At 40.0% G+C, this 25,490-nt stretch overlaps 1 protein-coding gene across 1 annotated transcript in view; it reads right to left on the bottom strand.

Moving 5' to 3' along the window:
- Positions 1–25,490, bottom strand: part of PIP4P2 (phosphatidylinositol-4,5-bisphosphate 4-phosphatase 2) — a 58,030-nt gene that overhangs the window by 22,168 nt on the left and 10,372 nt on the right. The window contains exon 2 of the mRNA XM_075550615.1: positions 4,515–4,663. Coding sequence (XP_075406730.1) covers positions 4,515–4,663 — 149 coding nt within the window. The remainder of the gene's footprint in view (positions 1–4,514; positions 4,664–25,490) is intronic.

The following is a 25,490-nucleotide window of genomic DNA, read 5'->3' as shown; positions in this document are numbered from 1 at the left end:
AAAGAGCATTAGTGAGAGAATTGGAGAAACATAAGAAGCCAGTAGATTTGATAACAGCATTCTATCAATGTGAACTTCCTGCTTTTGATAATAGTACTGTGATGATATCAGTGAGTGCCCCTGTTTTCCAGAAATCTACTCTGCGGTATTTAAGAATAAAAGCACACCAAGTCTGCAGAGACCTTCAAGAGACTCAGAAAAACAACAGCCTTTACTTCTTTATTCAGAGTCAATGTGGCAAAATATTAACATTTCTGGAAACTGAGTGAAAGGAATATGGGAATTCATTGTTACTTTTGTAAACTTTTTCTATAATCTGCAATTATTTCAAAATAAAAAGATAAAAACATTTTAACTAACAGTATAAAATGTAAAAGTTAACACCTTATTTTTTATTAAGCTATAGTTATTAATTTACTAAACTTCATTAGAGATTTCAGGAAATGTGAAATTTAAAATGTGCAAACATCAGACTATGTAGTTTTAATGTCAAAAGCATCAAGAAAAACAGAATGTGGGTCAAGTTCTGTTAGTCTGAACTGTCCTGTAGCTAAACGTCTGCCTGATAAAAGCCAGGATTTGTCTTCATAACTTATTTACACCCACTTCTAGACTCCAGTTGCCTTATGAACTAGATCTCAAGCACTGGTCTTCAGTGCCAGTCTTTTGTGCCCTGTAGTTCCTGGTTTGTTGAGAAGTGACCTCCCCACCCCCATCCACCTCCAAAAAGAGAGAGTGTGTCCTTATGCATATGTTTTAATATTCATAAAAACCGTGTTGCCAGATACTAGACACTCTACTTCTGTATTCTCAATATCTACTCTATAAGATAGGTATTACTATTCTATATGAGGAAATTATAGTTTACAGATGTCCAGCCCTCAAGGAAGTTTTGCTAACTAAAAGACAGAGCCAGAACTTGAACCCCATTCTGTAAGTCTACAGTACTCAGCCTCTCAGTCACAGAGGCAAGCATTCTTGACTTAGAACATTTTGTTAGGCAGACTAGCGCAAGGTTAAGGAATGTCCATTAACGCATGCCCAGAGAGCCAAGCAGGGGAACAAGGAGTGGCGCACTGCACATGCTCAGAGGCTCAGGTTTCCCGCGGGTAGGCATGGGTGGGCGCTAAACCTGGATTGGCCCACCTGGGCCAGGTGAATTCAATTCAGCTAATGGGGTCGATCAGGGGTCGTCCACCACGCTTCCCCATGGAGTCCTTGAAAAGGCAGGAGCCTAGAGTTAGTCAGAGAGAACTTTGTCTGCTTGACTCTGAGCAGGCTCTGCTGGGCTGCATGGTCGGGAGGAGTCCTATGAGTGCCGTGTAAACCTGAAACTTCTTCTAACTTTCATAAAACTCACTTGGATCACAAACCAGGCTTCGGCGTGAATTCTTTCCGCGCGGAACCAAGGACCAAGGTACAACTCTATCTCCAGAGAGATCTTAACAATTTCACATTTTCCATGATGCTGCCCAAGAAATCCTCTCCCTTAATCTGAAATACCATATTATCAAAAATCTTGCTAGCAATCATTTTCACCTTTTTGACAACAAAATAACAAAAACCGTACTCTTCTTCTCAATTTACTAAAATAAAGAGCAGAAGAAAGAAGAGGCTCTCCATTCCTTAAAGAGGTAAAGTTTCAGAAACCCACAGGACCAGTTCTTCCCTCTTATATCATCACTCACTATGAGTCAGAATCATGCATTTTATTTTTGCTTTTGTTGTTGTTATTTTGTTTTTGTAATTCCCATAGATATGAAAGTAGCTTCAAAAAGTTCGTGAAAGAAATTTAATATCTTTTAATTCCATTTTTCTACGAAGTTTGTCAAATCCTCTTAATGTTCCTATTGCAGGTGACTGCTCAGGAGGCTAGATATAGTGATCTCCTGGATTCAATGACATGAGTAGATTGATCACAGTAATAGTGACTGTGATCTAGTCACAATGAACATTGGGAATGGCTCTGTAGGCCCTTGGTCCATAATAACAGTTCTTTGCTATCTAAATGGAGTTCTACATGGTAGAGTATGCACTGGGCTGAACCAACCACGGGGTCAACAGTTTGAGTCCACCAGCTACTCCACAGGAAAAAGACGAGGCTTTCTGCATCCATGGACATTTCTTTTTTTTTTTTTAATTAAAAACCCAACCCAACCCACTGCCCTCCCCATCCATGACATTTCTATAGTCTCAGAAACCCATAGGGAAGTTCTAGTCTAGTCTATGAGGTCAGAATATTCCTATTACAAATCAGATCCACCTCAATGGCAGTGAGTGAGTCCTACCTAGTACAGTCTAACATCTCTGAAATACATTTGTTTATATTACATTTTAAGTCTTATTATCTAATAAAGCTCTCCTCATGGAATTTTTTTTCACTGTTCTCCTCTGTAATGTTCCTGATTACAAGCACAGTAGTATACTTAAATACTAATCATGTTCTATAGAATCTTCACATTTATTTATATCTTTATTCCTTCACAAGGGCAATCATAATATGAAAAGTTTAGAATGGCTTAAAAGTAGCTTATTTGTAATCAACTCCTTAAATGGCCACACAAGTTGGACTGTGTAAGAACTCACCACTTCTTAGAAGCCAGATTGACATGATTGGCTAAAACCACAGGGGTTGTGAGATGACTGCATAAAAGTTCTACCCGGCTGTGTTCAGGGGTGAAACAAGTTAGGCACTGACCTACTAACCAAAAGGTTATCAATTAAAATCTAAGCAGATGTATCTCAGCAGAAAGGCCTAATGATCTGTTGAAAAGACCCTGGAGCACACTTCTACTCTGAAACCCAAGGGATCTCCAGGGCTGGCAATCACTCAACAGGAACTGGTCTTTTTGTCCCTGCTTACTGCAAGTGTAATCTTACATCTTTCAAACTGAAGAACAAAAGTTGCAACGTACAAAGAAATAGGTGAGGAAATGAGCACCAATACCAATATAAAGAAACCTTTCATGGTCATTGGTAGTTGCTATTTTCTGTCCCAAATCCAATTTTCTTGCCAAATGTCCAAAGAGCAATGAGAAAGTTAATGCTAATTAAATGTATGAGAGAAAGTCCAAATTAAAAAGAAAACAGCTGGGTTTGTAGCCACCATCTATTTACACAATACAGCTCTTAAAAATGGTAACCAGTACAGAAGGAAATATTTATAAAGGAATGCATGCACTGTTTCATGACCTAAAGTGGTTTCCTTTGTTTTGTTTTGTTTGTTTTAACTTTCTTACAAAACATGCCCGGATAAGTAGAAAAGCATCGATACAAAACCATAGAAGCTTTATTAGACCAAAAAAGTATGAAAATGTAAAGATATTGTTTTTGATATGTCCTCCAGCTAAGTCTATATACTTCTGGAGGCGTAGTTTCCATCTCTTTAAGCCTCTCAAAAGAATTCCAAGCTCCTTGCTTTACAATCCATGGAAATAGCAGTTTTGGCATCCACAAGGGATACGAAAGGGATTCCTTTTCATTGTCTTTGCTTTTGGGGAACAAAGAGAAATCTGAAGGTGTAATATTGACCCAGAGGGATAGATGAAGGCTTCCCCAGGGTATTGTCACAGGACAGCCCTTGCCAGCCTCAAAGAATGAGCAGGTCCAATGTTTTGAGGGGGAAAAAAATTCTAGGTATAACTTTCTTGGTCTATTCCTCATAAATGTCATTTTCAATTTTCTTAAAACTCCTTCCTACTAAGTCCCATGATTTTCCTAAGTCCTAAAAAGTCTACCACAATTACCCCCTAAAAATATATAGGAAACTCAATATCTATGTTTATGATTCTTAAACACACAATATTATGGAGTGATATTTTAGATCTTCTAATGAAATAAACACATATGCAAAATAAAATTAATACATGACTACAGATTTTAAAAGAGCCGGGACCTTTAGATAGAGATTTCTTGTAAATCACTGCACACGTCAATTATTTATGACTTGAAAATATAAACATTTGGCTTAAAATGCATTTGCTTTTCCCAGGTGCTAAGGTCTAAGACCAGTGGAAAATGTGCCCTTCAAATTGTTCTGAACATTTTACTAAATTATTACAGAATAAATAGATTCAAAGGCAAGATATTTGTGATCTAGCACAGGTAACAGTAATAATGGTAATCACAAAACCCAGAAAGCTCACACTGACATCCCAGAGAGTGAACAAATTTAAATAATTTCCCACATACCAAAGGCAGAATTTACATTTTGAATTAATTTTAACACATTTTTAAGAACTTCTTTATGATGCGGACAGATATCCCAGTTAATTATAAATAACTGCCTATTACCATTGTCTTATTTTAGAAAATAAAGAGTCAAATAGCACTATACTTATATGAACTGTGAAATTTTCTTAAAGACAGATAAAGAGAAAGAAGAAACAAAGAGTTAAGACTACCACATTTGTATCCAGCCCACATCTACTCTTAAGAAACATTAGAAGTGCTTTGGAACAAAGGATGACATCAGGTACCAATTTACGCTTTTATTAACGGAAAACTCCACTTACTGTTGCTTCATTGCACACTGTACACTTAACCACATGCTGGTGAAGCTTGCCATCCAAATTGATGAGAGATTGGCACACACGGCAGTTTATTACTGGAATACCACTGGCATCTGGGCTGGCAATGGCTGTGTATGGAGGTGGAAGTTCCGCTGAAAAGATATTAGTTACTTAGTCAGACTCTCAGACATAGTCTGGCAGCTGATAGTAGGGAACAGATAAAGAATAGAAGTAAAGTAGAAACCATCAAATATTTCCCATGCTCTTTTCTTTCCTTTTTTCTTTTAATTAGCCTAATTATTCCAGTTTTATAGCACTATACACACACTTGAGACTGTCTTGTAAAAGTACTAAGGTAATTCATTTAAAGTATTTCATTGTGTTTTAGTGAAAGTTTACACAGTAGTTTAGGTTCCCATTCAACAATTTCTACATAAGTTGTGCAGTGGCTGTGATAACATTCTTCACGAAAACTTAACAAAAATGGTGAGCATTCTCATGATATCTTTTCTGCTTGTTCCATTCCCATTTGTCTTGTTTCCCTGATCCTTTACATTCTCACTTTGCTTTAAAGCAACCAACTGCTCTCAGGTGATTGGTTATAAGAGCACAATATTTAGGGGTGAAATTTCTTAGTTTGTTATTTAGCTAAAAGGTTATTTCAGGGGTTAGTTTTGGTTGAAGGTTTGAAGAATATCTTAGGGATTGGTTGTAGTGATGATTTCACAACTTTTTCTAATATGTTCAAGCTACCGAATTGTATGGTTCATGAATTATATGTTAATAAAATTGCTTAGAGAGAGAGAGAAAAAATCTTAGGTCAATAGTCTCAAGAGTTCTTTAGTCTCAATCAATCTAGTAAGTCTGTCATTTTTTTCATTTTGTTTTAAGGAATTCAAAGCTGTGAAATAATTCTTAATTCTGATGGAATCTCAATCATGTTGGCCTAGACCTAACCCAATGACCCAGTGTTCTTTTGCACATTTACAAAATTTTCTTTTACACATTGTTATGAACTAAATTGTGTCTTCCCCCTAGGGAAAAAAGTGTACATCAAGTAGGCTAGGCCCTGGTTCTCAGTATTCTGTTGTTATCCATCACTTTGTGATCTGCTGCAATTATCCTACCTATTGTAAATCCTAACCATTATGGTACTAATGAGGCAGGGTTTCTGAAAGTTTTGTTAATGAGGAATAATATAATCTGCAGGATTAGGTAGTGTCCATAGTGATTCTCTGAAATATAAAAGAGACCAAACAAGTGAGCAGAAACCAGAGGGATATATTACCACTAAAACAGAAGAGCCAAGAGCAAAGCATATCCTTGGACCCAGGGTCCCTACACAGTGAAGGGCCTACAATCAGGTAAAGAGTAAGACATCTGGATGTCAGAATCCAGTGTGTTTCTGTTCCTACTTTGATAAATTAATTGATAATACTCTAGAATGGGTTCCCTAAAGGAATATGAAGCGTTTAATATCTTCTGAAGTCAATTACAGTCCTAGAAACCCTTGCAAGGTAAGGTGTTATCTTGGACATCTACAGAAGACTAAATTATTTTAGCAATACTCAAGAAAACTGGCATCTCAAGAGATTTCTGCAACTCTATAAAAATACAATCACAATGAGGGGGAGTGTGAAATGGAGACCCAAACCCATCTGTAGGCAACTGGACATCCCTTTTCAGAAGGGTCAAGGGGAGGAGACGAGCCAGTCGGGGTGCAGTATAGCACCGATGAAACATACAACTTTACCCAACTTCTTTTATACTTCCTCTCCCCCACTATCACAATCCCAATTCTACCTTACAAAGGCGGCTAGACCAGAGGATGTACGCTAGTGCAGATAAGAACTGGAAACACAGGGAACCTAGGACAGATAAACCCCTGATGAGTAGCAATACCAGGTAGATAAGGGAAAGGTTGGGGGAGGAAGGGGGAATGAATCACAATGATCTACATATAATCCCCTCCCTGGGGGATGGACAACAGAAAAGTGGGTGAAGGGAGACATGGGTCAGTGTAAAGACATGAAAAAAAATTTATAAATCATCAAGGGTTCATGAGGGAGGGAGGGGAGGGGAGGGAATGGGAAAATGAGCTGATACCAAGGGCTCAAGTAGAAAGAAAACGTTTTGAGAATGATGATGGCAACAAATGTACAAATGTGCTTGATGCAATGGATGGATGGATGGATTGTGATAAGTTGTACGAGCCCCCAATAAAATGATTTTAAAAAAATACAATCACAATAGGTAATCATGAAAAGAGCTATTAGAATTGGAACTCTGGTCTTTTAAAATTACTTAGAACACAGCATATTCTAAACATAGTATGTTTAGAATCTATATACCACCCCCTGGCATCCTCAGAGTTAATTGTATAGATTTTCCCCCCAGATTTGCAAACAGTAAAGATCAAGTACTACTCATTGCAATGATTCATAATAAGATGAATTTCTGCAGTCAGCCAAGGTTCTGAAAGAGGCCACTTTGAAATCACAGTATGCTCACATTTCTAGGAGGCTTATCCCAAAACACTGCCAAACACTTTATTTGGAGGAAACAAAGTCATTGATGTCTTAAATTATAAAAATAGCTATAAAGCCTTGAAAGAATGTGAAGTTGATCCACAGAGACAAGTACAAGTTTAAGGAACAACAACGATACACTTGGGCTCCTGCAATTTGCAGATATTCTATCAGATCTCAAACACACCATCCAGGGAAACTCATAATACCTCACTAGAAATTTAAGACAGCTCAAGAGAAATAAACAAGATACTTGCAGTCACGCACTACCTGGTGCACAGTGAACCCTGTGAGGGCCAGAACTCCCTTAGAATGAATGCCTTGTTTTTCCGGGTTTCACATGCTTTAACATGGTAGAGTCCTTACATCATTTTTCGCTTGTTTTAGTGGAAAATAGTTGCATTTTCCCTCTCTGACAAGTTTCTACCATAGAAAGGCTCTGGCTTTTGCCGGCTTTACTGTAAATAGTTTTTAGATAAAGTTTAGCAAGACCTGATCCCCAAGCCCTCCTGCTTGAGTCGATTACAAATCATAGCAACCTTTGAGAGTCCCCAAGGCTGTAAATCTTTCCAGCAGCAGAAAGCCTCATTTTTAACCCTAGTGCAACCGTGGGTTTGAACCACCAAGCTTGCAATTAGCAACCCAATGCTTACCCAACAATACCAACAGGGTATTGATAAAAGTTACTTTCTTCTCTTTTCTCTTACTTGAGTTATAAAGTAGCATGTGGCTCCATAACCCCAGGTTCTCATCTTAGCTTACGATAGAAATTTAATGGTGAGACAATTTCAAAAATAAAAACCATATTTTTTTGGTGAAGAAGGAAAGAGGCTACATATGATAACCACATAAAACAACAATAAAATTTATCACTCAGAAGAATCACCTAAGAAAATGCTAATTGGTTTTAAGAGGTATTTGAAGTTTATCAGAGCCAACAAAACTGAAATTTTCCTCTAAGATTTGTTCAACATACTTTTTTAGCCTGTCATAAAAGAAAAGTCCCTAATGACAAAAATATGTCCTAATATACTTTGGGGAAATGCCCACACTTCTATAAGCCTATAGATTGACAAAAATATGTCCTAATATACTTTGGGGAAATGCTAAAGAAATGTCCACACTTCCATAAGCTTATAGATAGACATCTAAGAGGGAGAGGTCATAAACTCCATAAGGCCAGGCCCATGTCTGGTTTGTTCATCAACACTTGATGTCGTAGAGCCTGGTCCATGAAAGATGCTCAGTAATGATTGAGTGACTGGATGAATAATTGAACAAATGGGTAAATCACTAAAATTTATCAAGCACATCTGTTTCTCTTGGAAATATAGCACTAAGTGACTACCTTTACTCTCCTCCCAAGGGAGTTAGGGTGCTGAAAAGGGGTATAGAACTTGACTGGATAAAGGTTCTATTTGATATAGAAGAATGTCGTTTCCAAGTCATGCACAGAAAGAGACGTACTAGTCGTGGAACACTGACCTGGCCCACTAGATACTGAATCAATACCAAGTACTGACTCCATCTAAGAGATCAATAGAATGACAGATGTTACAGTCTAATTACTCCACTAAATAGTTCTTTCAGGCCCTTCATTTCCATTTTCCACCCATCAATTTAGCCTAAGCTGATTTAGAGATAGAAAAGGGCTTTCAAAAGTGTATGGGGAAAATTGAATTGAAAGATAATGGAACTTTTTCTGGAACTTTTTGAAACCTCCTCATATTTCTTATACTTTGGGCCTCTTACAAAGAGCTTGTGATTCTAGTTTTTTAATTCACAGTTAGCAAACCAAGAATAAGTAAAATAAAACAAAAAACAACCACTACCTTCGATTCGATTCCAACTCAGAACAACCCAACATTGGGTTTCCCAGGCTGCATATCTTTAGCCAAGCAGAGTCATCTTTCTCCCCAGGTAGGACCTGTGGATTTGAACAACTAGCTCTGTGGCCCAATGTTCACCCAACAGTGCCCCAAGAGCTCAAATAACAACGGGTATTTGTTCACTTTCTCTGTTTTAATTTTAAAGCATTCAGGAGATCACCACTATCACATGCATTTTAAATGACTACCTTGGATCCAAGTCTATCATAATTTGGAACTCAGAGGCATTATTCTTTGGGAAGCATCTTAGATTGTTTATTAAAATGGCCCTTCTTTCTCTATAGAATGAAAAAGAGTTTCTCTTCCACGTGAACCACTAGTACTCAATTCTGGGGGAAAAACGATTCCCAAGTTTCAGAAGTGCATACAATTTGAAATTCAAACTCTTTAAAATCTAACATTTTCATTTATGAAGCAGAAAACGGAAGTCCTGATATTCTGCCTTTTAAAGAGTGGTGTAGCATCTCTCCAGTATGAGAGCTGACTCCTATCCCAGAGATCATTCCACAACAGGTGCCATCTCCCTGAGTGAATCAAATGACTCAATATCAGGAAGAGGAGGAAGGGCCAATGCAGAGATTCTGTAGAAACAGGCAGGAATCTGATCATGAAGTTTTCAGAGAATCCGTTCTGAGTTAAAGGGAAAGATGGGTGTTGTTAGGTTTCCTTGATTCAGTTCTGACTCATGGTGACCCTGTGTCCAACAGAAGAAAACACCTCCGGTCCTGCACCGTCCTCACAGTTGTTCTTACCTTTGAGCCCATTGTCCCAGCCACTGTGTGGATCCATCTCATTGGAGACCTTCCTTTTTGCTCTGCTCCTCTACTTTACCAAGCTTGATGTCCCTCTCCGGGGACTGGCCCCTCCTGGTAGCTTGTCCAAAGTAAATGGGACAAGTCTCACCATATCTGCCTCTATGGAGCATTCTGGTTGTACTTCTTCCAAGACAGATCTGTTTGTTCTTTTGGCAGTCTATGGTACTTTCAGTGTTCTTCGCCAACACTATAGTCAAATGCACCAATTTTCCTCCAGCCTGCCTTATTCAATGTCCAACTTTCATATGCATATGAGGCAATTATGAGAAAAACACCATGGTTTGAGCAAGGTGTACATTAGTTCTCCAAGTATCTGTCCTTAAAGTACTATCCTTGCTTTACAACACCTTTTATGAGGTCTTTTGCAGCACATTTGCTCAATGCGATATATCATTGAATCTCTGCCTGCTGCTTTCATGAGCACTGTGGCTCCAAGCACGATGGAATCCTTGGCAACTTCAATGTCTTCTTGGTGTATCAGGCTGGTACCTCTTGGTCCAGCTGAGAGTATTTTGTTTTCCTTACATTAAGTTGTAATCCCTGATGGAGGCTGCAATCCTTGAACTTCATCAGCAAGTGCTTCAAGTCCTCCTCACTTATAGCAGGCAAAGTTGTATCACCTGCATATCGAAGTTTGTTAATAAGCCTTCCTCCAATCCTGATACTGAATAGAACCATTATTATTATGGTAAGCCCACAAGTCATCAAATTACATTTTCCCATAATAAACATTGACATAAATTATTGTATTGTACTTAAAATATGCCAAAGAACCCTTCTGTTCTTACACTTTGTTAGTGTATTAATCTATATTTCCTTTTCTTTTTCTTATGTCTTCCACCACTTTAAAGCTTGACATTGTCCTGCTGAATTGCTCTGACTTTTATTATCTCAGTTATCCCTTTATATGACCCTTCAGGTAATATTTTCCAGTCTAATTCATTTAATTCACTAACACACTCTCTTATTCAGTCAAGCAGGCCATGGTCAAAGATGCTACATCAAATTTGAAAGCATCATTAAATTAGAGATACTTTAGGGTAATAATGGGAAATAAAAGTAGAAAAGGAAAGTCTATGTTGTATATTTTATATAAAAGTATAAAGGAGGAAAGGCTTGCTTTTTTCTGCTCTGATTTTTATTGAAGAAGTATAATTTCCATGATGATGTTTGTGAGGAACCAAATCACCTTGGCTGCTATGGAGTATCCACTTTTAGTATACATTTAGTCTAATTTAACCCAGAGAAAGATCCCTCCCCTTCTTTGAAACCAAGGAATTCCAGGGAATTCTTAAATTCTTCACAATCATGGCACTCTCATCAAGAATCCTCTTGCCCCAAGTCATATAAGAAGGTAAATATGACAGCTATTAAACCACAGCCTGTCTGCTCCAAATCCAACCATTTCTACTCGGTTTTGTGAGGCTGGCACTAGTTCTTGAGAAACCACATTTCTGTCATGCCAGCTGGCTCCAGGTTATCATCCAGTGAAGAAGGGGCGATAGAGGAAGCCAGCAAGGTTGGAGGAGAAACAAGAAATATGCTCCTTGTTTGGCGCCTGGTTGCTCTCTGCAAGATACTTCCCTGCTTGTAGTTACTCTGAGCATAATCCCAGGAATGCTTCTTCCACCCTGGTGCCTGCTCCTTTCCTTAGCAACAACTGAATCAGCTTGCAGTTTTCAACGGTTATTTGCCTGAACCACATTTCTGGTGTTTTCCCTCCTAGAAGACGAAGCACTAGCTAGCTAGAGCCTCTCTCTCCACAGGTGGGTAGTTGGCTGGTTCCTCTTCCAAGGATGTCATATTTCAATTCGGCAGGACTCCTCTTCTAAATTTCAAAGTTTTAGAAAAACCCCTTTGCAGTGTGTTCAATCACTTCATGTGGTCCTTCAGGGCTTTGTCTTTAAAACTCCAACCGAATGCCTGGGTGGGGCTGTTAGCTGCCAGTGAGTCAGCTATGAACCACAGGGACCCTCTGCACAACAGAATGAAACACTGCACGTCCTGCGCCACCCTCACAATTGTTCCTATGCCTGAGCCCATGGCTGCAACCATGGTGTCAGTCCATCTCACCGAGGGGCTTCTCCTTTTTAGCTGCCCCTCCCTCTTTACCAAGCATGCAGTTCTTCTCCAGTTCTTCTTCTGATCTCTCCTAACAATATGTCCAGAGCCTCTAAGGGCCTCTCTGGCCTGACTTTTTCCAATACAGATAGATTTGTTTGTCCTTTTAGAAGTCCATAATACTTTCAACATTCTTCTCCAGCACCACAAGCCAAACGCATCGATTCTTCTTCAGCCTTTCCTATTTCATTTCCAACATTCACATTGCATAAGAGGCAAGGGAAAACAGCATGGCTTGGGTCAGGTACACTTTAGTCCTCAAAGTAACATCCTTGTTTCTCAATACTCTAAAAAAAGGCTTTAAAAATAAAAATAAAAGGGCTCGTGCAACAAATTTACCTAATGTAGCGTCTTTTGATCTCTTGACCGCTGCTTCCATAAATATTGATTGTGGATATAAGCAAGACAAAATTTTGACAGCTTCAAACTTTTCTCTATTCATTGTGATGTTACCTATTAGTCCAGTTGTAAGGATTTTGGTTTTCCTTACACCGAGTTGTCATCCACACTGAAGGCAGCAATCCTGGATCTTCATCAACAAGTGCTTCAAGTCCTCATTTTTAGCAGGCAGGTTGTATCATCTGCATATTGAATTCTTTTACTAAGCCTTCCTCCAAATACTTCTTCTTTTTAATCATTTTATTGGGGCCTCATACAACTCATCACAATCCATCCATCCATCCATTGTGTCAAGCACATTTGTTTCCCTCATCATTCTGAAAACATTTGCTTTCTGCTTGAGCCCTTGCTATCGGATCCTCATTTTTCTCGTCCTTCATGCACCCTTGATAATTTATTATTATTTTGTCATGTCTTACACTGTCCGACGTCTCCCTTCACCCACTTTTCTGTTGTGCATCTATCCCCCAGGGAGGGGGCTATATGTAGATCCTTGTAATTGGTTCCCCCTTTCTACCCCACCTTCTCTCCATCCTCCTGGTGTTTCCACTCTCACCAGTGGTCCTGAAGGGTTCATCTGTCCCGGATTCCCTGTGTTTCCAGTTACTATCTGTACCAGTATACATCCTCTGGTCTAGCCAGATTTGTAAGGTAGAATTGAGATCATGATGGGGGCGGGAGGAGAAGCATTTAAGAAGCCAACTTCTCTGATGATTTTCTCAGCATACTGATAGAACAAGGATGGTGAGAGGATACAACGCTGTGCCATACCTTTCCTGTGTTTAAACCATGCAGTATCCTCTGGCCCTCTTGTGTGAGGTGCCAGTGGCCTGACAAGGAGATTAGATGACTTGTGTGGAACCCCATAGAGGTGGGATCATGCAAACTATGTACTGGAACCCTACCATCTAGATTGGCAGGTTTTTGCCATCCTGCTAGACATAAAATGGGCTGTCTCGGAAGTGGAAAGGGGAACTTCCTTAGGTAGGAGACAGAGATAAAACATTGTAACACTAGGGACAATATAAGATAATGAGAGAGAAACCACAACAGTAGAACCCAGCAGGAGTGTGTGGGCTTCCTAAGCCATGGACTGAAAAGCTGCACACTGCTGGGCAGGAGGCCTGTTAGTGAAGGGCGGTGCTTACAGGCATTTGGTGGCAAAGTTAAAAGAGCTTGGGAACACTGGACGGAGCAAGGGGAGGCCAGCTGAAGGGGGCAAAGCCAAATAGAAGCCTGCCAGCCCACAGGCCCAGCTGAAACAAGACTTTCTTGAATGAAGAATTGTATTCTGGGTAATTTCTGATCTGAAATGTAAATCTGTCACTTCTCTAATAAGCCCATAATCTTGAGTATGGTCAGTGAATTCTGTGTGATGATTGCAACAAATTATCAAACCCAGTAGAAAAACAGAGAGCTTGATAAGGATTGGAGGATGGAGGCATATCTAACTTCCATCTCATAAAAATCATCCTTGAGCTATTGATCTTTATCTTCTTCCCAGCTCCTGACTTGGAGATCACATGACCCCAACAGGCCATTCTAACATTCTTTCCTTCATTCCTACAACCTATGGGTGGAAGTTGTTCTCTATATCAGAGTTCATATATATAATTTTACCTTTTGGCTGCCTATTAGCCAAAACTTTATACCTCAATAACCATTTTTATACACTAAATTCTATTGTGTCACATCTGTCTTTTGACCAGGCCTAGACTAAAACAGAAACTGTTATCAGGAATGGTCTCAGGAAATTAAGATGGAATATCGTACTGCCTGGGCTCCTGACCAATGGGAAAGGGGATAACAGGAGTCCATGGCATACAGCAGCTTCCTAAGAAATCAAGATGATCTGAGTCCAGCTGCTGTGGTGCTTACACGTTGGGCTGTAGTTTGAAACCACCCATTGTCCCACGAGTAAAGGACAAGACTTTCTACTCCCATGGACACTCACAAGCTCAGAAACCCACAGGGCAGATCTAATCTCTCTGATAGGATTGCTATGAGTCAGAATCTACTCAATGGCAGCAAGTTTTGGTTTTTGTTACATAAGAATCCCCAGATATTCTACAAGAAAGCTCCTGGAACTACTCAAAGCATGTAGCTAAGAGGCAGGGTGCAAGAACAACATACAAGATTCAGTCAATTTCCTCTAGAACAGCATACAGGTATCAGTCAATCTCCTCTTCACTAACAATGAGAACTCAGGTAGAACACCCACATTTACAGACAGTGGCCACCAAAACAATGAGGTATTGAGGAATAAATACAGATATAAAAGACATACAAAGAAAACCACAAAACACTACTGCAAGAAACCAAGTCTCAACTCTGCTTGAAATCTAGTTGATTCTAACTCACAGAGATCCTCTAAGACAGAGTAGAACTGCCTCTGGATTTCCGAGACTGGATTTGTTCCCAGGAGTAGAAAGCCACATCATTTTCCCACAGAGCAACTGGTGGTTTCAAAATGCTGCTAGCAGACCAGTGTGTAACTCACTACCCCACTGGGCTTCCTAGAAGAAAGATGGAAACAACCTACCTGCTCATCAACAACTGAGTGGATAAACAAGCTATGGTGCAAACCTACAATGAAATAATACTCTGCGATGTTAAAGAATAATGATGGATACAAAAAAATCATTTCACAACATGGATGAACATGGCAGACATTAAAATAATCACAAAAGAAAACTATTTTTTAAACAATTTATTAGGGGCTCATACAACTCTTATCACAGTCCATACATATACATACATCAATTGTATAAAGCACACCTGTACATTCTTTGCCTTAATCATTTCAAAAGAAAACTATTATACATAAGGCCACTGTTTTAAAGGTCAAGCAAAGATTTCTACACAGAAAGAAACATTCTTTGATGTTCACCAGGCATGAGAAGGAGGAGGACTAGGAAGTGTTTCATTCTGTTGTACATAGTCGGAATCGACTCCCCGAGGACCTACCAATGACAGAGAGTAGACATGAGTACACACTTGGGAGAAGAACACCCAGTAAGGGGGAAGTCAGGATAAACTGACCCAGGCAAAGGAAGACACTGGAACCAAGAAAGAATAACAAGCAACAATGATAAATGCTCTTCCAAATACAAACCTGTAGTGGCAGTAATAACAAGCAATAATACAGCAGTGGACACACAGTATTCAAGATGAACAGGTGTGCGATGTCACATGGGAGTACACGCAGAAGCATTTATAGGTTTGCCATGGGATATTTCTACATATTTACATTCTGCAAATGGATTCAGGTACACAGTAGAGCACACAAGAGACCATATTATTTAAACTTCTGAGCAGTAAGCAAATACCATAAGGGACTGAATCCCTAGACTTCGGTCTTCAGACTGCAGTTCCAGGGCATCTAGATAAACTGGCATTGCAGAGCCCATTAAGACAGTGCTCTTCATTGTACTTACTAAGTGCAAGTGGAGCCTTAAAAGTGCGTGAGCGGCCATCTGAGATACAACTATTGATCTCTTCCCAGCTGGAGCAAAGAGGAATGAAAAAAAATCAAAGACCCATGGAAACAATTTGTACAAGGGCTAATGGACCACATGGCCACAGTTTCCACTAGCCAGAGACCAGCAGAACTGGACGGTGTGCAGTTCCCACTACCAACTGCTCCGAATTGGATCATGATGGAAGGTCCTGGGCAGATTCGAGAAAAATGTAGAACTAAACTCCAAATTATGGGTGATGGGTAGAGGCTGGGCTTTCTGGTCTGGTAGCTTGGTGACACTTTCAAGACTGGTTTTTAGACATCTTTCAAACCTGGAACCGAACCCACTTCCATAGACACCTCTGTTATTAAAAAATAGACAGTCTCATAAAGTAATATTCAGGAACAGAATCTTCAAAACAATCAACCACATGAACCCCAAATGACACTTGCCCAAAAAGCAAAGTTCAGAAGATAAGAGAGGCAGGAAAGAATGGTGAATGGAATAGGGGACCCAGTGAGGAAATAGGTAGAATGCTGTTATAGCGAGGGGATTGCAATTAATATCATGAAACAAAATGTGTATAAATTGTCGAATTGGAAGCTGAATTGCTCTGTAAACGTTCACCCAAACCACTAGAAAATTTACAAAATAAAAGTAAAGCTCCTAGTCTATGACCGGCAAACAGACTTGAGCTGTCACAGTAAATACATTTCAACCCTATTCTAGCAAAAGCCAGTTTGCAGACCTAGACTCCTCCGACAGAAAGGGAGCCTGGTCCTCTTGAAGAAGCATACAGCAGTACTGCCACCAACATATGCTGTGAGTCCTCCCCCAAGCTTCCCTAAAAACACCTGCAGGCATTCACTAATGTGATTGTTTACTGCAGAATAGGAAATACATAGGCTTTCAAAGAAAAGGCTTTTGACCAACAGGTGGCTGATGGAGTCTTATTCCATACTCAATTTGTAGATGATCCAACTGATCTGTGGACCCACTCCTGAACATATAATCAGAATAGACTTTCTGAACAACAAGCAAAATATTAGATCTCTGGTCAATAGATTAAGGACCATTTAGTAGAAAGGACCAAATGGGGGCCCCTAGAACTTCTCTTTCCAAAAACAACATTGCATCCTTGGGAAGAGCTGCAGAGATCCTGAAGGGGAATTGCAGAGACCAATGCAACTATCAGAGACTATAAAGATGAAGATACCTATGACATCCTCATGTAACTTCCTTGTTTTCCGAATTTGACTACTGCTACTGAGAAAGCCTAGTTTCTTAAACAAATGTGGTGAAGAAAGATGATGGTGCCGGGCTATCAAAAGATATAGCATCTGGGGTCTTAACGCCTTGAAGTTAAACACAAGCGGCCTCCTAGCAGAAAAGCAAACAAAGCTCACATGGAAGAAGTACACCAGCTTATGCAATGATGAATTCTCAAGAGGATCAGATAACAGGCATCAGAAGACCCCAAACAAAAAAGAAAATAACAGTTTGTTGAGAATGAGGGGAGATGGAGCAGAAACCTAAAACCCATTTGTGAACATGGGACATCCCCTTACAGAAGGGTCATAAGGAAGGGATGAGTCAACCAGGGCCAGTAGAGCACAAATGAAACACAAGATTCCTCATGTCATATCGTGACCTCATTTTAATTATATATTTCACCTGTGGTATTTGTGCCATTTCTAATAACTGACAGCTAACAATTTATACATTCTTTCATATTAAAGACTACTCTGCATATTTCCATTACAAAAATAAAAAGCAAATTCTTCTGGCAGAACTTGGGTGAAGTCAGTCCGCTTATGTGCATGGCTCCATTCTTGGTTTGCCATTGATAATATTGTTTCCAAGGAAGCAGGTGCTCCCACCCCCCTCAAAACGAGAAGCTCATTATTTTATAGAAACAAAAAAAAATCCCAAGGCAAAAAACGAGTCTAGAAATGAAAAAAACTGCTTCTGTAGCTTAAGTAAAGAACACCTATTCTGCCCCTTTTCCTTGATAGCATTTTTCACAAAGTATCCCAGACTGCATTTTCTAAAAGAAAACAACCCACTTCTCTGCACATAACCAAGTACATCTATGAAACAATGTATACCTTACAAGCATTCATAAATCCCAATTATAAGATGCAGTTAGATCTAACTGAACAAGAGCAAAAGGAAGCACTTTAAGTAAGAGAAATATGAGTGAACATGATCTGAGTATGTAAGGGATGAGGGATTCAAGCTGGATTTGGGCCGCTTCATTTGCTTAAGATGACACAGTATATACCAATGTTAGGGAATGAGCAAATGGGGTCAAGGCCACACCTGAACTGCTTAAAATGTGGCTTTAATAGAGAGAAGAAGGAGAATGCACCTCCACACCGGCCCATGGCAATTACCACAGACATGCCTCCACACTCCATCTTCCTTTACCTGCTCTGACACCAACCATCCTTCCTCCATCACTCTACTACTTTCCTGGTACAGTATTTGATCATGCATTGCAATGGCCCCACAGACATCACAAGAAATGCTCACAGTTAGGGTGGTTTGTTAGGGAAATTAACAAGTTATCACAAGCCAGGATCATAAAATATTAAGGATGCAGTCGTTCACAGCAACTCTTTTTGGCCAGGAGCCAAATCTTTCTCTCTGGTCCTTGGCCTCTCCTCCATGTGGTCCCTTGGCCTCTGCCTCTGTGGGCCAGGAAGCCCTCCACCCTCATGGTTCCTTAGTCCCAGTGCTGCTACTCTATTCTGTCTCCTGGTCTCCTTGCCTTGGCCTCTGGTCTCAACATGGGATGGCCTCTGCTGCCTCCACCACCCTAAGGAGGGATGGAAAATGTTCTCCGTTGGTGGCTATTCTTCCGGGATGTCTCCGAGAATTCTCTCCTGCTTTTGAAATGTCTCTGTTATACACAGCTAAAACTGACCAAGTCTCCCTCTATGTCACACACCCTATTAACATGATCCTATCCAAGCATTTGATGGGGTTTAGAGAGCTATGAGAAGTGCCACATTAAGAAATTGGCTCCGTCACTGCAGGTTCCAATGGAATTAGGTGGTACAACCAGTTTGCCTTGGGTTATTCCTCGCTCTGGCAATCCCATACATGTCAGAATTAAATCTGAAGATTTTAACGGCTGATTGTTCAGAAGCAGATCACCAGATTTTTCTTCTGTAGGAGTTCTAGATAGCCTCAAACCTCCCATCTTTCAGTTAGTAGCCTAGTGCTTTGTCCATATGCAAAAGATGTATTACTATTAGGACTCCAGTTCATACATGCATGGATTTATTTGTTACAAAGACGAGTCAAGAATTCGGAGTAGGTTTGGACTGGATGACCTGTAAAGACACTTGTAACTCTGAAATTCTATTATTCTAAAATTGCAAAACATGAAAAGGTGGAATACCATTGGTTATAGTTACAGATTTCATTGGTCAGTAACCCCCAAAGCTTTATCAATTTTAATAAAATGTTTAATAAGTCCCTAAGAGAAGAATATGGCCAGACTTTGGACATGCCATCAGGTGGTATCAATCCTGAGATAGTGGTAAAGTATACTTTACCTTAGATACTTGGTAGAGGGCCAGCAAAAAAAGAGAAGCTCCCCACAAGATGGGTTGACACACAGGCTACAATAATGGGCTCACATGGATGATGCAGGACTAGGCACTGTTTTATCCTGTTGTACAAGGGGTCGTTACAAAATGACACTGGCTCAACTCACTTAACAACAACACACGACAAGGTTTACTTTCAGACTATCCCTTGTAACATTTAATTTTTCATCTTCCCTTTCAATGGTTTACCTTCTGTATTACTCAAACTAATTGGCCCCTCTTTCATGAAAGAGTTTGTAGCTTATCATTCTGCCTCAATTGGAAGATACCAACATAATTTAAAGAAATAATTCATCAGGAAAAATAAGTTCCACCAGACTGCTAACCAGAAGGTCTGTGGTTTCCAGGAAGAACGATGAGGTGACCTGCTTCTGTGAGGATTTATAGCTGCAGAAACCCACGAAGGGTCGCTTTGAGTTGGAATCCATTTGGTGACATTCTTCAAGGGTATCAAGGTCGGTCGGTCCTACGAGGATTTCATTGGGAAAACTTGCCCCACACACCCTATGGCGGGCACTGGTCTTTACCCCTTCAGATTTCTTGTGCCCCTTGGTCATGCCAAAATTGCTGTTTTGATGTGGTATAAGTCAAAGAGTAAAGAATTATTCAGGGAAAAGTTAGAGATGGGAGTGCGGCCTTCAGAAATGTATAGGCCTAGATGGAGGATATTTGAGAAACAACAGCTTCACATTTTAATATTTTTATTTATTAGGGATTTATGGTTTTGTAGAAATATTTTATTTACCCTTGTATGGTACTATGTGTAAGGTATGCAAATACATCCATATATAACAATCCCATAGTGTGCATAGTTACAGATACTTCCTAGATATAACCAACTCCCTCTCAAGATTGATTTCCCAGTTAAGACGTTTTAGCCTCCTGCAACAACTCGGTCAGTCGACATCATGCTTTTCTTAAAAACTTATGTTACATTTCCTAGCATGGTGAGTAGTTTCTGGGATCTTAAAAACTTGCACACAATCTTCTAAGATAAATCGATCCATGTCTAGTTATTGGGAGCATAAAAAGAAAGAAGGAAACTAAAGACGCAGAAGAAACTACTCTGCAGGACAAGCAGTCCCCGTGAACCACAGCCTCATCTACCCCAGGACCAGAAGAACTAGATGGTGCTCAACTACCACTAACAATAGGTGGACCCTGAGGGGATGGGAGTAAAACGTGGGGCAGAACCCCGCTTCCTAAAAAGTCCAGGTTGTGATGAGAGAACTCCAGGAAATCATCATCCTGAGATACTTTCTGATCCTTGAACTGAACGTATCCTTTATCTTAGCTAAATACCAGATAAGTTCATAAAATAAAAATATTACCAAGGAGTATTGTATACCATTACAAAATCATCTATTTGAGACCAAACGGTCAACAATGATTCCAAAGCAAAGATGGGAGAACAAAACAAGGAAATGAAATTTCTGAAAATGGAAAGTCTGGGTCACAAGTAATGAGAGCGCTGGCACATTTGGAAGAATATAATGGATATCAAACAATTTGTGTAGCATGGCTAAATCAGAAAAAGAAAGTGCTTTGCTTTAGAGTTTAGCCTGTATGATTAAGATAACATAACAAAGAAAGCCTCTAGTTCCTAACTAGATTGTTATAAACACAGGTATAAGGGTTAGATTCCAATATATGTTTTGGGTGAGTCACAATTAAATCTATAACATTTGGGGTTTTTTTCTTAAAATTATTTTATTATTATCGATACATCAATATTTAATCAATATTTCTTAGGAATATTACTTCTCAATCAAAATGCAATAAAACTAGAAATCAATAAAAATAACACAAATATTAATTTCTCCAAAAGTTTTAAACACTCTTTGGAGTTAATCCTAAAATACTGATTTATTAGTGCAGAAATTAGAATGTTTATTGTTGTAGAGTAATCTTTTACCAATAACTGTAGAGAGGGGAAAAGAAACAGAAAGTCATGTTTAGATTAAAATGTCCTCGCCAACGAGTCACAGGGCATATGCGAGTGCAATGTATTTATTCTACATGAGAATACAACATAACTGGGCTGCTGATGCTGCGTGATAGTCTCTAATGACAAACCCAGGGGCTTCATAAGGTACGCAGTCAGAGTTAAGAAAGAAAGAGAAATGAATACAGTATGCACAAAGAGGAAGTGGGACAAATGATGGTATCATGAGGGGAGAGCAACTGATGGGTTGAAACAAATGTGTCTCAAGTGGTGAGTGGAAAACTGATAAGCTGGCTGGAAACCTTCACCCAATTCACAATCAAATGTTTGTGGGAAAATGCCCGTATCTTTTCATTCATTTTTTCCCATGAACTTTTTTATGTCCCCTGAGACATTTTGTCTGCAAGGTAGAGGGCACTGCAAGAAAAAGGAATTTAATAGAGGGGCTCTGGAAATCAAAGAGGATATAATAAAAAACCAAAACCAAACTCACTGCCAACGAGTCAATGCTGACTCATAGAGCCCTCCACACCTCCACCCCCTACCCTCACAGCCCAGACTGTAACTGTTAATGTCAGCAAAAAGCCTAGTCTTCTCTGAGTTGCTGGGTGGTTTAAAACTGGTGACCATGCAGATCAGAGCCCAATGCATAACCACTACACTAATAATAAACCCCTACATTTTAAACTGTTGGATATATTAAAATAGATAGATAGATAGATAGATAGATAGATAGATAGATAGATAGATAGATAGATAGATAGATACAGTGTTTGACATATTCTCTTCTTGCCCTGACCAACCCATGGCTGGGTGGCAGTGTTCCCTAAGAATAAAAAGAAATTTACCGACACAGTGCTTAGCAAACTCACCTGAGGTCCAAGAAAAGAAGCCATGCTTTGCAGTTATTATTCACTTTTTCTTGATTTGTACAGAAAAAAAGAAATTTGCTTTTCAATAGCAATCAGGTGTTAGAAAATATCTACAAATGTGTCAAAGCAATTCCAACTTGGGGGTGGCGGGTAAGGGGGGTTGTGAGGTGGGAAGGAGCAGCAAGTGATGCCCTCTCAAAAGAGCAGAGTGCAGTAGGGAGAATTTACGCCTCTTGAGGAGGCATTGAAGGGATTCTCGGTTTGTTCAATACTTCTTAGTCATTACAAAATGAAATACTAAGCAGCTAAGCACACAGCTGTACCCAGGGTTGTCTGCTTTTCCCCAAAGTGGAAGGATTAGGTTTCCAATTGGATTATTTCCCAGATGGCTATTCGCTACCCTTGAAGATAGCTAGGAACTCCCATCCTCCTAATTCTCCTCTTTAACCTTGATCCCCATCTAACATATCTCACAAGATTTTATCAGAATGCTCTGCCCTAAACATTTGACATTTCTGAAAAGTTTGTACAGCCCTTGGAAATAATGGGAGTTTGAAAGCACCATCTCTCAGCACAAGGGAGTTTTATTATGCTTTCATAAATGATGGTGGAATGAAATTTTATCTCCTGCTCTAAGGTCGCTTCAGGCTCCATATTTGTGTATCCAGTGGCCTAAAGGCAATTCCATTGAATGATGATGAACAGACTTCAAACTCATGCTGCCTAAAATAGAACATTGATTTCCACTGTCCTTATTCCCCACAACTGCACATAGAGACTCACTCAACCTTCTTTCACACCTCTCTCTCTCTCTCTCTCTCTCTCTCTCTCTCTCTCTCTCTCTCTCTCTCTCTCTCTCTCTTTTCCCCCCAGCCCCCTGCACTCATTTGCCCAAACAAACCCAACCAGTTGTAGTCTAGTTGATTCTAACTCAGTGACCCACGTGATATAGAAGTGTGCTTTATAGGATTTTCTAGGTTGTGACTTTTTGGAAGCAGGAAACGGGGTGGATTTGAGTTAGTAGGCCAACACTTAACATCTGTGCCTCCCACGAACTCCTTTTAGGTAACAGCACCACCTAAAAACTAGTTGATTAGGTCATTATGGGGACTTTTAAATTTCTTTTCTTTCCAGCGATTCAATACATCAACAAGGACTTCTGATCCCAATTCAAACTAAGTCTGGAAACAAAAACTATCTCACTGCTTGCTTCACCCCTACCCTAGTTCCGATAGCAATTACCTCTTCACTATTAAATTCGAATAGCGTCCTAACCCATCTCATGTCGCCTTTTTTTCCTTGGCTAATGCATTCTCACACTCACGGCAACCCTGTTAGACAGAGGAGTATGTTCCCTTGGGATCCGTGGCTGTGAATCTTTTTTTTTTTTTCAAGGATCGTTTGTTGGCGACTGTGAATCTTTACAGGAGTGGAGGGTTTCATCTTTCTGCTGCAGTGGGCTGTGGGTTCAACTGCTGACCTTGCTGTGAACAGCCCAATGCATAACCCACTGAGTGGGCTTGTGTTTATTGTTGTAATTTATTCTCCACAGACCAACTACAGTAAGTTAAAATGTACAACTTTTCACACCTCTTCTTTGCACTACAACCCCATGGCCTCCCATCACCCTTAGAATGCTTCCCACTCTCATCCCCTAACGGTGACCTACAAAGTTTTCTTGGACCTTTCTAGTTTGTTGTATACCTCTGCTATCTTCTTAACATACTGTCCTTATTATTTGAACAGCAGTCTTCATACTTGCTATTCCCGCTACTGAAATATCCTTCCCCTAAATCTTCAACTGGTGATGTGGTGCTGGCAAAAGATAATATAAGTTCCCCAGACTGCCAAACAACAAACAAACCTATCTTGGCAGAATGTTCCTTAAAAGTAAAGATGGCAAGACTATATCTCACTTTGGACCTGCTGTCAGGAGAGACCAGTATTTGGGGAAAGCCTTCATGCTTGGTCGAGGGTCCGTGGAAAGGAGCAAGGCCCTCAATGAGATGAATTGCCACAGGGGCCGCAATAGCGGGCTCAAACATGACCGTGAGGGTGGCGCAGGACCACGCAGTGTTCCGGTTTGTTAGACCCTTGAGTCACTATGAGGCAGAACTGACCTGCTGAAACTCAATAGCAAATTTTCAAATGGCTCCCTCTCCCTCACTTTTTGAGCCTCTGAGATGCCTTTCTGGACTATCCTCCACCCCAGACACTTCCCCTCTGTCTTGTTTCCTTCATTCTCCAAAATTACCACTGTCTGTGTCTTTTACTAAAATGTGAACTTTCCAACAGCTGCAACAGTATAATAGATACTTAAATATTTGAAAGGCTGATGACTCAATGAAACACTTCCTGATTCATGTTTCTAAAAGATGATGGGCAGAGAAGTGGGAGACGTGGGCATTACAGAGTAGAATAAGAGAATTTTGGGAAATGATTATGAGATAGACATACTTCAATGGGCTCTTTTTCCTGCATGGGAATGTGTGTCCAGGGCACCAGAATTTATCCAAGGACCATTTGAACACATGCCCTTAACTGGAACACGAAGCTTCATATCTTCAGCCAGCCCTACCTTGCTCATTGACGCATCAGGTATGCCACCCTTACTGGGGCCCCGAGGGAACCCCAGAAAGCTGCTGCCAAATATATTGCATTTCTTTTTGCTCATTGTGATTATGTGACTTGCAGGATTCTGGGTAAATTAAAAGAGTTTAATCTAACCTGATTGATAAGGGTGTGAGTCTGTGTTATCTCTTTATGCCAACCCACTGCCAGTTTTAGAAATAAAAAATGACGGCCCAATGTATTCAAGGATCGAATTCAGAGAAAGTCTAAACTCATTTATAACACAAGCTAATTAACCTGCATTTATCCCATTTAAAACTGAGATACAATCTCTAATCTGAGATTTGCCTAGATTAGAACAAGAGAATTTTTTTTAAAACCAAAGAATCCTGGTGGTAAAGTGGATTGCAAGTTTGGCCGCTAGCTACATGGGCAGCAGTTCGAAACTATCAGCTGTTCTGAGAGAGAACAGTGAATAGTGAGGCTTTCCACTCCCTTAAGACTGACCTCAGGAAACGCAAAGGGGTACGCTGCCCTACTCAGGATTAACTCAATGGCAGCAAGTTTTATTTGTTTATTATATGAGATGTGCTGATTAGATTTTATGTCACCATGATACCTGTCAATCAAGGGGTATCCTGATAATGCCTCCCTAAGGGTGGGGCCTTTTTGTGCAAGAGACAGTGATAACTTCTCTCTCTCTCTGGACTTTCACCTTCTCCTGGTTTGGGTTCTGTGTTTGCCTCCAGGAATGGTCC

The sequence above is a fragment of the Tenrec ecaudatus genome, chromosome 5 (assembly GCF_050624435.1).
Source record: "Tenrec ecaudatus isolate mTenEca1 chromosome 5, mTenEca1.hap1, whole genome shotgun sequence".
NCBI lineage: Eukaryota > Metazoa > Chordata > Mammalia > Afrosoricida > Tenrecidae > Tenrec > Tenrec ecaudatus.
Note: the sequence above shows the minus strand (reverse complement) of the source record. Positions and strands in the feature narration are given on the sequence as shown.